We start from the raw sequence: 13,715 nt of genomic DNA on the forward strand, positions 1-13,715 counted from the left end.
ATAATTCAGAGAAGGCTAACGTCTTTGCTTGTCCCTTGGTCTCCTGTTAACACCTCCAGTATGATGAACAAGGTGCTTGAGTACTCACTGCAATCTCCTTTCAGTAGCCTGTCCACACAGATCAAAAGAGGAACAGCTCTTAAAACTGTCTCCGAAACACTGAAGCAATTATTAATTCATGTGGAGGTTTCCTCTTAAGTGTCTCTCTCTCTCCCTCTCCTCTACCTATGTGTCTTTATGTTAATGCAGTAAAATGCTTCAATCTGACAGTTTAAACACGGTAGCCAGCCTATAAAAGTTTGTTTTGATTATTTTTCAAACAAAAGATGTTATTCATTTATATTTAAAAAAGTATATAACGACCACTAAAAATAAATTGGCTGATGTATACTTTATATTAAAAAAAATACATCCTGGAAAAAACATTGCATAAGAAGAGCACTATCATATAGGAAGATTCAAGAATAGATAAAGGTTGTTCCATAAGGACAAGGATAAATCTATTCAAGAGAGGGCAGACGATCAACTTCCCAGATCCTGACAGCTGTCTAAAGAACCAGGCATAGCAGTAGTTTCCAACCTCTTTTTGGCCATGCTCCACCTAAGCATCTCTAAGCCCACGTTTCTGCAACACTGGCTGCCGATCGGTTTCCGGTCACAATTCAAAGTGTTGGTAATGACCTTTAAAGCCCTACATGGCATAGGACCAGACTACCTCTGGAACCGCCTTCTACCGTATAAATCCCAGCGGCCGATAAGGTCCCACAGAGTTGGCCTTCTCCGGGTCCTGTTGACCAAACAATGTTGTTTGGTGGGCCCCAGGGGAAGAGCCTTCTCTGTGGCGGCCCCGGCCCTCTGGAATCAACTCCCCCCCGGAGATTAGAACTGCCCCCACCCTCCTTGTCTTTCGCAAATTACTGAAGACTCACCTTTATTGCCAGGCATGGGGGAACTGAGACATCCTCCCCCAGGCTTTTATATTTTATGTTTGGTATGTATGTGTTGTATGGTTTTAAATTGTTGGGGTTTTAGATATGTTTTATTTTAATATTAGATTTGTCTCACTGTTATATTGTTTTTGTATTACTGTTGTGAGCCGCCCCAAGTCTTCTGAGAGGGGCGGCATACAAATCTAACAAATAATAATAATAATAATAATAATAATAATAATAATAATAATAATAATAATAATAATAATCTCTAAAATCTCGGTGACATATAATTCTTACTATTCAAAAAGTGAACTCCTACTCATGTGGAGGAATCCTAAAAGGCCATTAACTTGGTTTAAACATTGCCCCCCCCATTAAAAATCAAGTTGCCCCCTGTGGGGCATGGGCCCCACATTGGGAACCACTGAGGTATATCATGGAGCCAATCTACAAGTGCAGAGCTCTTACTACAGAGTACCTATCTACCTTTTTTTAGATTTACAGTGGTTCTCAACCTTTCTAATGCCGCAACCCCTTAATACAGTTCCTCATGCTGTGGTGACCCCCAACCATAAGTCTAGCGCCGATTCTCCCAACAGAGCTTTAAGCTGATTGGCAGGAAGGTCAGAGGGACACACTCCCTGTAAACGCCTGATTGGTCGGATTGTAAAAATATGTTCCAAGGTGCCAGAATAGAAGCTTTAGTTCCTAAAACCATGGGAAATTTGTCTTTTCCCATGGTCTTAGGCGACCCATGTGAAACGGTCATTCGACCCTCAAAGGGGTCCCGGCCCCCAGGTTGAGAACCACTGTTTTAGAAGCTTAATAGTGTCCCAGATAAAAGGCATTCCTCCCATTCCCTACCAGCACTGATGATATTACCTAGTTTGGTAATGAAATGTCCACACGAAAACAACCAAGGTCAGGCTTAACTGAGTATGAATAACTTTCTCTCCTCTTCTCCAACCAAACACATGCGTGTGAGAGTATAGAAACATAGAAGACTGATGGCAGAAAAAGACCTCATGGTCCATCTAGTCTGCCCTTATACTATTTCCTGTATTTTTATCTTAGGATGGATATATGTTTATCCCAGGCATGTTTAAATTCAGTTACTGTGGATTTACCAACACGTCTGCTGGAAGTTTGTTCCAAGGATCTACTACTATTTCAGTGAAATAATATTTCCTCACGTTGCTTTTGATCTTTCCCCCAACTAACTTCAGATTGTGTCCCCTTGTTCTTGTGTTCACTTTCCTATTAAAAACACTTCCCTCCTAAACCTTATTTAACCCTTTAACATATTTAAATGTTTCGATCATGTCCCCCCTTTTCCTTCTGTCCTCCAGACTATACAGATTGAGTTCATTAAGTATTTTCTGATACGTTTTATGCTTAAGACCTTCCACCGTTCTTGTAGCCCGTCTTTGGACCCGTTCAATTTTGTCAATATCAGTATGCATAACCATAGTTACTAGCTCATGGGTTTTTTTCCAATTCCACAGCCCACCCACCAACTTTACTCTGTAGGGCATGTTCTGAAAGGAAAAATCTGCTCCCTCTCCCTCTTCAGAAGACACACACATACAAACACATCTCACAGAATTAAGGAAACTGATCAAACTAAGTTCTGATTTTTGTTCGCTGTGGCCTCTTCCTAGCTAGCTGCCTAGTATGCCAATTAGAGGGCACGGTGCCTTCAACAGACATAATGTTAACGGTAAAGGGGCATCAAGTGAGGGCCACTCTCACCTTCACGCATCTGTAATCATGTGAGGCCTAATATCGGAACAAAGCTAAGCTTTTAGTCAATTTCACAGTGGGCCATGTAATGGTCTCCTGCAGGCATATCATAGGATTAGAGGGAAGCAGGGATCCTCTACAGCTTTTCAATAAAAAGTAATCATCACTCATACATTTGGACACTTATTTAATGGAAAAACATTTCACGTTTTCCTTCAATTTTCCAAGGTTACATATTTATCTCAAATCACTTCTTAAGTATTTTTCTGGACAACTATGGCTCACAGTTTTGGGGCTTAAAACCAAATTAAATTACCATGCTATATTGGAAGTCATTTTCTCTTTTACAGAACAAAATCTTTACTTCACTGATGCTATGGATCCATATCTTCCTGTATTAAAAAGTACAAGACTATCATGGTTTTCAATTTTTCTTGTATGGTTTTACTACCTTTCCCTCACAAAAAAATAAGACATACCCTGATAATAAGCCCAAACAGGTTTTTGAGTGTATGGCAATAAGGCCAAGGGCTTATTTCAGGGATCAAAAAAATATAAGATAGAGTCTTATTTTGGGGGAAACACAGTATGTTTGTAGAATGGTGTCTCTTAATTCACAGCATCTTCCAGTTTTCAGTCTGTAAGTGGTTTATAGAATCGGCCTATCGCCCCCAACAATCTGGATCCTCATTTTACTGAACTCAAAAAGATGGAAGTCTGAATCAACCTTGAGACAGCCAGGATTGAACTCCTCGCAGTGGGCAGAATTTGTCTGCAATTCTTCATTCTAACTACTACACCAGAACGTCTGGGAAGGCATGCAAGAAATGTGACCTCAAGAAGTACAGCACAAGTTGGGAAGGAAGCACAAGAGGTGTGGCAGGCTTGGGCAGGTTCATGAGGGTATGTGAGAGGCCCCATTTCTGGTAAGATACATGGCACATGTTGGGTGTATGTGGGTATAATGTGAATGAGGCAGGCGCACAAGTTGGCATGGTTTCAGTGCAGAAGGGATAGGGGAAGCTAGGTGGTTGCGGGAGACTACCATAGAAACATAGAAGACTGACGGCAAATTATTTTATTTTATTTTATTTATTTTATTTATTTTATTTATTTTATTTATTTTATTTATTTTATTTATTTTATTTTATATTTTATATTTTATATTTTTTATTTTGTTTTATTTTATTTTATATTTTATTTTATATTTTATTTTTTTTATTTTTTTTATTTTATTTGTTTGTTTGTTTGTATTTGTATGCCACCCCTCTCCAAGGACTCGAGGCGGCTCACAGCATATACAAAAACTGAACATTAATATAAAACCAATTGATACTACATTTAAAAACAACTATTAAATTCAATTAAAAGAAAGTAAAACCTATCAAACCAATCATTCAACACTCATACTTGATGGCGTTCATGGTCCCTTTCAACTCTAACAATAAATAAATAAATAAACAAACAAACAAACAAACAAACAAACACTTAAAACCTTCATTGATCAGGGGGAAGATCTAAAAGTCCCAAGCCTGGCGGCAAAGATGAGTTTTTAAGCTCTTTCGGAAGGCGAGGAGGGTGGGGGCAGTGCGAATCTCTGGGGGGAGCTGATTATAGAGGGCCGGGGCCGCCACAGAGAAGGCTCTTCCCCTAGGTCCCGCCAGCTGACATTGTTTGGTTGACGGAACCCTAAGGAGGCCAACTTTGTGGGACCTCACAGATCGCTGGGATTCGTGCGGCAAAAGGCGGTCTCGGAGATAATCTGGTCCTATGCCACGAAGGGCTTTATAGGTCATAACGAACACTTTGAATTGTGCCCAGAAACGGATTGGTAGCCAATGCAGTGCGCGGAGTGATGGCGAGATGTGGGTATTTCTTGGAAGGCCCAAGACTGCTCACGTAGCTGCATTTTGGACAAGTTGAAGTTTCCGAACACTCTTCAAAGGTAGCCCCATTGCAGTAGTCGAACCTCGAGGTGATAAGGGCAATTTGCTATATTCCTCACTGATTTTATAGGGAAGTTAACAAGGAAGATTGCAAATGGCAATCATATGATTATAGAGAGCTTGGCAACCGACTGCAAATGTGAATGGGTTACCAAGCACTCAAATTGTGATCAAGGTACTGCAGGGGTTCTGGAAAGGCCAGAACTCTGAGGACTGGTCACAACTGCCAATTGATCAGCAATATTATAACTTGAAATAACTGCGGATTAAACGGTCATAGATCGAGGACTACTTGTACCAGCAGTATAGTCTCCCCTGGAACAAAAGCCGAGTGCATTTTTTGTTTAAAACATCACCATTTGAACACAATGTAAAGAAAAATCAAATGGATGCCCCTCATTTTCCCTGGAAGAAACAAAGCATCAGATGCTGAGAAATTTGTCAAGAATACAAAGCAAAACAAATTTATAATTTGAGGTTTGTAAAATAAGGCGTCTCTCTTTTATTCTCAACAGAAAAAAGCCCTCCTAAGCAGGGGGCAAAAGTATAGCCAGAGTTTGAATTATGGCCATGTGAGCTTCTAAGGCATGTACTATGTACTAGTATTAAAAAATATTTGCCCTGCACATAATAGATGTTCAACCGATGTCCCACTTTCTCCCATCCCACTCCTAATATAAACAGAGAGCTACAAAGTTGTTAGGAAAAAAACAACTTTTGTTTTCCAGAAGTAAAACCTATCTGATACTCACAGCATGCTTAAGTTTTCCAGGCCCGTAAATGCTCCACTGGTGTCTTCTATTGTCCCCGAAATCTCGTTATGATCCAGATTCCTAGGGAGAGGATGACAAAGGAAAGATCACAATCAATTTCCCAGTTTGTGAGCCCACCATTCAAAGAGGCTCACAAAGGCCAATCTTTAGGAAACCTTCCCCTAAAGACACTGCCTTTTGTTCCTGTAGCATAAAAGCTTTCGTCTGAAGCATTTGTGGAAAAACAGTAGTAATTTACTCTAGTTGATTAGACCTGGCCTCTTCCATATTGTTTTCTTTGAAAGGAAAATCCCACAAATCTATTCTCTGATTCTCTTCAACTGAGTTAGGGCGTTATTTCTCCTGGTGTTAAAAAGTGCAAGAAAAAACTTATTTCACACCTCTCAGAGTCTTCTTGGAATTGGGCAGTGTTAATAAATTCCATAAAAATCAATAGCTTAGAAATAAGCCCAAAGATGCTTTTATTTTAAAAGCAACTGGACTTTCTGGTTTTTCTGTAAGACGTTTCACTTCTCATCTCCTCTCCTCTCAAAAGCTTCTTCAGTTCAGCTTCTTCACAATTTCTTAAATGAGAAGCAAAATATATTAAAGAAAAATCAGAAAAGTCCATCCTGTCTTTAAAATAAAAGGACCTTTGAGACAACCGGGACCTAGATCAGAGGTCTTCAAACTTAGAAACTTTAAGACTTGTGGAATGGAAAATGCTGGCAGTTGAAGTCCACAAATCTTAAAGTGTGGTCAGTGTGGTAGGAAAAGCAAGTAGGATGCTTGGCTGCATAGCTAGAGGTATAGCAAGCAGGAAGAGGGAGATTGTGATCCCGCTATATAGAGCGCTGGTGAGACCACATTTGGAATACTGTGTTCAGTTCTGGAGACCTCACCTACAAAAAGATATTGACAAAATTGAACGGGTCCAAAGACGGGCTACAAGAACGGTGGAAGGTCTTAAGCATAAAACGGGTCTTCCCCGCCGCCCACGCAAAGGGGAAGACCCAGGGAAGGTTCCTTCAGCCGCCCAGCAGCTGATCTGCTCGGCAGCGCAGCAGCAGCGAGCAGACGAAGATCGGGGTTTCCCTGCCGCCCACGCAAAGGGGAAACCCTGGCTCCTCGCTGATGCCCCCGCTTGCCCGCCCGCCGCCCGCCAGCAAGAGGGGGAGAGATAGAGAAAGAGAGAGAAGGAAAGAAAGAGATGAGAGAGGGAGGAAGAGAGTGTGAGAGAGGAAGAAGCAAGATAGAGAAAGAGAGAGAGAAAGAAAGATGAGAAAGGAAGGAAGAGAGTGACGTCATCGGGTGGGAAAAATCGCGATATAGCGTTTCGCGAAGATCGAGATTGCGAAAATCGAGGGATCACTGTATTCGGGTTTCTTCCCGTGTAGGATTTGGAAGAAACGCGAATATACCAAGACCGTCATATTGACACATACAGATAGAATTGTCGGCTATCAATAAAATTAACTGCCTTGGAAATGGCCCTGGGTTGGGCCGAGAGGCAAATAAGGAGCTGTCATGTTCCTTCAATACACCAGGGTGATTCGACACAAAAATATGTAACCCTTCCCTGGTGCAGAGCTGAAGGGATTGGATACTGTAGCCTAGAGGATAATTCTCTGCCTTACAAGGCAAAGGTTGCAGGTTCAAGTCCCAGTGGGTATGGCTAGCTGATGAGGCCAAAACAAGGCCAAAATAGATCTATCCTAGTCTCCCTTAATTTTCAAATTCAGAAAAAAAAATGTGACACACACACACACACACACACACACACACACACACTAAAACTCTCATTGTGTATTGGACAAAATAAATAAATAAATAAATATTCCAGTTCAGTTTTCTTTGCATTCACTTTGCCTTTCTCACAGCCTCTGTTGCCAATTTCCTATTCTTTCTGGCTGGCTGGCCCTGAAAGCATACTGCCTTGTTAATCATTCTGCTGTGAGGTCCCTGGGACTGACCTCTATTTGAATAGCTTCTCATTTCAGCAGTTTCACACCCACCAAAGGCTTGTCAACAATAGATCCGTAATTAAAGCATGCCCAGCTCTTTTTCACCAGGTGCAGGGGCTGATGGGCCTTCCTCTTGATTCAATTAGAACTTGCTCTCCCACCCTCTTCCCTCTCTGTGCACTGGACACAAAAGGAGACCGGAGAATTAGCTGCAATCCAAACACTCTTTTCAGTTTGGGAAAGTCCTCCATCCCTTTTCTGTGCCAGCTGCCTAGGAGAAAGGCAAAGAAACATAAAGCCCATCCTCACTTCAATAAAAGGAATAAATAACTGCACCGTGCAGTAACCAAGGGGGGAAAGCCTGTGTTTCTTTTCCATTAAGCTCCGACTTCAAAAGAGCTTTGGAGAAAAGAATTTTAAGTAAGTAATTTGGAGAACTGTTCATTTGGTGGAAGGACATTATTTAAACACACACACACACACACAAGGTTTCTATAAAGTTATTCTGGTTTTCAGTTAAAGGTTTCACAAAACCAAAGTTATCAACAATTCTGCACATAGAATGGCTAGTCAGTAAAAGCAGAGATTCAATTAAAGAAGAAATATCCCCTAAGTACAGGGGTAAAATGACTCCTTGAACAAAACTCATGGCACTTTTCTTCCTTAGTTGCCTCTGGAGGCAATATCTACTAGACTGGAAGTTTCCCAGAAGCTCTTAAATAGAGAGAAGGTCATCCCCAGTTAATGTCCTCTCAGTACCAACAACTACAATGGTACAGTTTATCCACACTGTGTCAAATTTGGGCTAGACATCGTTGTCTAAAATTCTATGGAGATTCTCAGTCATTCAGTCACAAAGATGCTTTTTCCAAAAAGCAAGTGGACTTTTTGGGGGGGGTTTTCCCTTTAAAAACTTCTCATTCAAGAAGTTTTTCAGTTCTAACTGGTGGGGAATGGAAGGGTTCGTATCCTTTGCAGTCATCTGGTCATTAGTACTCTTCCTTTGTTTGAAACAGGAGTTAAAAAAAGCCATCTACAGTGGAACCTCTGGACACAACCATAATTTGTTCCCAAACCGATTTGGTCATCACCCAAAACTAATTCTGGAAATTTGGGGTTTACACACAAAAAAAAAAGGTGCAGAAGAGAAAATTGACCGTGGTGTGTGTGTGATATTTTTTTATTTATTTATTTTTGTTGGAACCCAATTTGGTCATGGTCAGAAGCATTTGTGACCAGCGGTTCCACTGTATTTCAAAACTGAACAGTCCTCTCTCAACAAAGAAGAAGGAATATGACACTATCTATATCCTATGAACTCAATCTGTATAATCTGGAGGACAGAAGGAAAAGGGGGGACATGATCAAAACATTTAAATATGTTAAAGGGTTAAATAAGGTCCAGGAGGGAAGTGTTTTTAATAGGAAAGTGAGCACAAGAGAGAAGTTAGTTGGGGGAAAGATCAAAAGCAACATGAGAAAATATTATTTTACTGAAAGAGTAGTAGATCCCTGGAACAAACGTCCAGCAGACGTAGTAGATAAATCCACAGTAACTGAATTTAAACATGCCTGGGATAAACATATATCCATCCTAAGATAAAATACAGAAAATAGTATAAGGGCAGACTAGATGGACCATAAGGTCTTTTTCTGCCATCAGACTTCTATGTTTCTATATACAATTAAGAGGCAAGGTGGTGCAGTGGTTAGAATGCAGCACTTCAGGCTACTTCAACTAACTGTTAGCTGTAGTTCAGCAGTTCAAATCTCACCATCAGCTCAAGGTTGACTCAGCCTTCCATCCTTCCAAGGTGGGTAAAATGAGGACCCAGATTGTTGGGGGCAATCTGGGTCCTCGCTTAGAGGGGGCTGTAAACTGCTTAGAGATGACTGTAAAAGCACTATGAAGCGGTATATAAGTCTAAATGCTATTGCTATTGCTAATCCAGTCCTTTCAGCAGTCCCAAGAATGTTCCATGCCCATTTTGTGTTTTAATTCAGGTGACTTTGAGGATTCGGATAAACTCCTAGTCCCCGCCAGTCAGCATTGCTTAGCTGACGGGACCTGGAGAAGGCCAACTCTGTGGGCCCTAACCTGCCGCTGGTATATATGAGGCAGAAGACGGTCCTGTAGGTAAGCCATGTAGGGCTTTATAGGTCATAACCAACACATTTGAGGTATTCATTGCCTAATTAAGAGAAGGCAAAAGCAAACATCAGACCTATTATCCCTTTTATTGTGCTCAAGAGTTAACCTGACAAACAAATAGGAAAAATGTAAAACTCTTACAGAACACGTAAGCTTTTGAGTCCCTTGAATGCTCCTTCTGCAATGTGACTGATGGAATTGTGACTCAGGTGAAGGATCTCCAGGCTTCCCAGATCTGCTAAACTTTCTTTATCCAATCTGGTTAAGTTGTTAAATGACAAGGACCTGAGGGGGTGAGGAAAAGAGCAAAATTTCAATCTGAAGCATTTATTTTTCCTTCTTATTGTCCTGCAAAATAATTTAGTTCATGAATATCCTAAATGTGTATTCTATGGAAGGAGGGTCAAGAATATCTAAGTCAGGTAAAGAATTTACTGTAAGGGCAAAATAAAGCCAGAAGCTAATTTATTTGATTTAACCCAACAGCACTTTCAAGTTCTCAGAATCTATTCACAGAGTTACGCCCAATTATTCCATTTAGTCATTGGCAAAATCAAAGCGTGCTTGCTTTCAGAGTGAGTTATCTTCAAGCTAACTGCAGGATCTTGGTTATACTACCGCAATCCTGCCAAAACATGGAAAGAATTGTCCATTTTTCTTTGAACCAAGTAAACAGGCATAAGACAAGATTCTCTATATCCTTCCAACAATTCGGAAGGTTATTAAGACTTGGCTTTTCACTAAGATGCTGGCATAGGATTACATAGACAGATAGTATGGAAGGACGGTATCTGAGCCTGCAATGAGGCATCCCATGGAGACAATTGTGACAAAGGGTTTTTGTTTTATTGCTTATTGTTTTAGAGTTGCTTGATTTATTGGGTTAATTGTTGCAAGCCACCCAGAGTTGCTTCAGATGGGCAGCCATATAAAGATTTTAAATAAGATCATGGAACTCAGGAAGTGCATAGAATTGGAAGAATTGCAAATCAGGGGCTGGCATTCTGTCATCTGATCTCAGTCCCAATAAACCATCAGTTCCAAAAACTTGTTATGTAAGTTGCTCTTTCCTTTTCCCAATTTTCTTCTTTCATGCATCAGAATAGGAACATTTGGGTGGAATTCCTAAGATGAACTTACCCCTTACAGAGGCTCAAAACTCCCTACCCTTGATTTGACTTGTTTCCCATTTCCCTTATACCTTTCTTTTAAAGTTCTCCAACTTCCTCTAATTTCAGCTAATAAAAGGTACATGGAATATGTACCTATGGCTTCAGCAGGAGGCTGAGTTGCATTTTAGTCTGTGAGCAACTTCATCAAATAAAAGCAATCTAAAATAACTATTTTTTATTTGTACCCTGGCACTAATTTTTGTGGAGTTGAGACAAAAAAAAAGAGGGAATGAGGCAAAAGTGCCAACTATTTCTTCTATTCAGTTTTAATAATATAGGCAGACCTGAACATATGGCCAAAATTGAGCCCAAAATTTCTGTTGCTAAGCAAGACAGCTGTTAAGTAAATTCTGCCCCATTTTATGACCTTTCTTGCCACAGTTGTTAAGTGAATCACTGCAGTTGTTAAGTTAGGAACATAGTTGTGAATTGAGCCTGGCTTCCCCATTGACTTTGCTTGTCAGAAGGTCACAAAGGGGGATCACCTGACACCGCCCCCCAGCACGCTACAATTTTCATAAATGAGATAGTTATCGAGGGTCTGGATTTTAATCACATGACCATGAGAATGCTGCAACAGTTGTAAGCGTGAAAAATGGTCATAGGTCAGTCTTTTCAATACCGTTGTGACATCAGACAGTCATAAATGAACTATTGTTAAGTCGAGGACTGCTTATGGTGACGTGTGGGATATAAACTTTAATGACATCTGCCAAAACAAGGACAGTCAAGACAGAAACATTTCTAAATTTTTTAAAAAGGGTATTTATTATCTCCTTGGCAAACATGTGGCATGTTTTTTGCAAACGTGCGCAGAGATAGCAATGGTATAACTACTGGTAGGAGCAACGGAAAGCTTTCCAAAAAGGCAAGGGACAACATAATTTAATTCCCAAGGAGACTGTGGTGTCATGTTATGAAGAGATGGCAACCAGTCAACATTATTTCCTCACCTGTGATGAAAGAATTTTTCAAAAGGGGGAACAGGGGGGTTACATAGAAGAAATCCAATGCTAGCAGATAGCGCTAAGCACAACTGTTTTTTTAAAAAAACCTCATAGTTGGCAGCAGGGGTTTTTTGTCAGAACTGTAGAGGCACATTTCTTTTTTTGACATCAACCAGAATTAGCCAAGAGCAAATTTCAAAATAAAGCTTTGCTGTATCCCTGCTGTATCAGCCAGAAAGAAGCACTCACATTTTGTACATCTCCACAGCCAGGGTAGGGAAAGAGGTAGATTTATTTTTTAAAAAAACACATACATTTTAATTCCAGGATTGGAAAGAAAAGCCTCTCCCTTAAGGGATTTGTGAACTCCTTTGTATTCTGCATAAATCTACAATACCTGTACTCCTTGATTGACTGAATGTGTATTCTTAAAAGACATTTTCAATAGTTTTCTTAACATTCCTTATCTGGCTATTTGGATAAAACTAACACAGACGTTAACAAGAGAAGCAAATGCTCGGGTTAAATAAAAAATTTAAAGACCTCTAGGGACATCAATTGATGTTCTCCATAGCATCACCAACTTTTTAAAAACAACATATATGCACGTACAAATGTATAAACATATGTGCATGCATGCAAACATTAAATTCATCTTTTATCTAAAGTTTTAAAAAGATTCAAAACTAAAATAATTATAATAAAAATATACCAATCAACCAAGCACAGTTAGATGCCAGAAAAAAGGTTTAAAAGCATCCAATAAGTAAATACTTCATATTTATCTAGGTTAATAATATGGCTTTTTAAGAGACGTCAGGGACATATAAGGCTTGCTAGTGATGGATGCTAACTGATCAAAATAATTTATCTAGGTGAAACAAACTTTTTGCTAGAAATGGTATTTGGGGAAAAGATACAACATAGTTATTGTGGAAGAAACAGTGCCTTAATATTCCCCAGTCACAAATTTTCTAAATTAAAAAGCAACATTTTAAAAGAGGGGAAAATAATTGCATTCTATAAAACCTGAATCTTCTAAAACTTTTCTCTCTTAAAGCACTGCCTACATTTACTGGAGTGCCCGAGTTTCTATTTTTATTTTCAACGGTTGCCTCCCAAATTAGCTAACTTACAGTTCGTTCAGCTTTTGGCAGAAGTTCCATCCAGCAGGACTGATACTGGATATCAGGTTGTTACTCAGATGAAATTGTTGAAGGGACACCAGGCCATACAAGGAGCCACCATTCACTTCTGTGAGGACGTTGTGCTCCAGGTGCCTACATGAAAAACCAAATTGGGCGTTTTAAATTGCACACAAACTTCCATTTGATTTTTTTTTAATACATTTTTTCTCAGGCAAAATGCTCCAAATCTGAAATTTCTTTATCATATTTAAGAAGAAAAAGCCACAATCCAAATAGCATTCTTATTTGATTTCTAGAATTATAGCTGACACAAAATTCCTTGCATGGCGATCCAATACCCTAACATTCTGTTACTGATAAAAGTAAAGACACCTCCAGGTCAAAACTGACATTTTATAACTGCAGGGAAATGCTCATAGGGTTCTTTTGGCAGTGAGATAGACGTGCTTTGCTGATGCCTGCTTCTGTGGTGTTTTCTGTAGTTTCCCAATGTAACTTAAGGATTTACTTTCTCCCTCCCTCCCTCCCTTTCTTCCTTCCTTCTTCACTCACTGCCTCCCTCCGAGTTCGACTTGGTGCTGCCCGCATCATAGGCCCTGTTTTTGAATCAAACATCTAAACAAGGGGTATATAACCATTTTGCAGTCTAGGTCTGCACTGGAAAAGGTATTCAGAGGCAACATAGCCTTGATTTAAATGAATTAAAATTAACCTAATGTACCATATTTTTCAGAGTATAAGATGCACCTCCCCCCCCCAAAAGAGACTGTAATTTGGGTGCATCTTATACTCCAAATGTAGCTTTTTGGAAGTTTTTTTTTTCCAGCCCTAAGGAGGTGCTAACAATCATTCCGGCTTGCAGGATTTTTTTTCATTGCTACTCCGAAGAAGTTTTAGGACTGCTCCCACCCTCCTTGCCTTTCGCAAACTTCTGAAAACACATCTATGTCGCCAGGCAT

The 13,715-nt window shown here is 39.9% G+C and overlaps 1 protein-coding gene across 2 annotated transcripts in view; it reads right to left on the reverse strand.

The window, feature by feature from the left end:
* The window catches only part of LRIG1 (leucine rich repeats and immunoglobulin like domains 1), a 191,278-nt gene that overhangs the window by 43,027 nt on the left and 134,536 nt on the right, over positions 1–13,715 (reverse strand). For both annotated transcript variants that reach the window (XM_070738181.1, XM_070738182.1), the window contains exons 7-9: positions 12,745–12,888; positions 9,631–9,774; positions 5,374–5,454 (exon numbers count right to left, since the gene is read on the reverse strand). In XM_070738181.1, coding sequence (XP_070594282.1) covers positions 5,374–5,454; positions 9,631–9,774; positions 12,745–12,888 — 369 coding nt within the window. The remainder of the gene's footprint in view (positions 1–5,373; positions 5,455–9,630; positions 9,775–12,744; positions 12,889–13,715) is intronic.

The sequence above is a fragment of the Erythrolamprus reginae genome, chromosome 2 (assembly GCF_031021105.1).
Source record: "Erythrolamprus reginae isolate rEryReg1 chromosome 2, rEryReg1.hap1, whole genome shotgun sequence".
In the NCBI taxonomy this organism is placed as follows: Eukaryota; Metazoa; Chordata; class Lepidosauria; order Squamata; family Dipsadidae; genus Erythrolamprus; species Erythrolamprus reginae.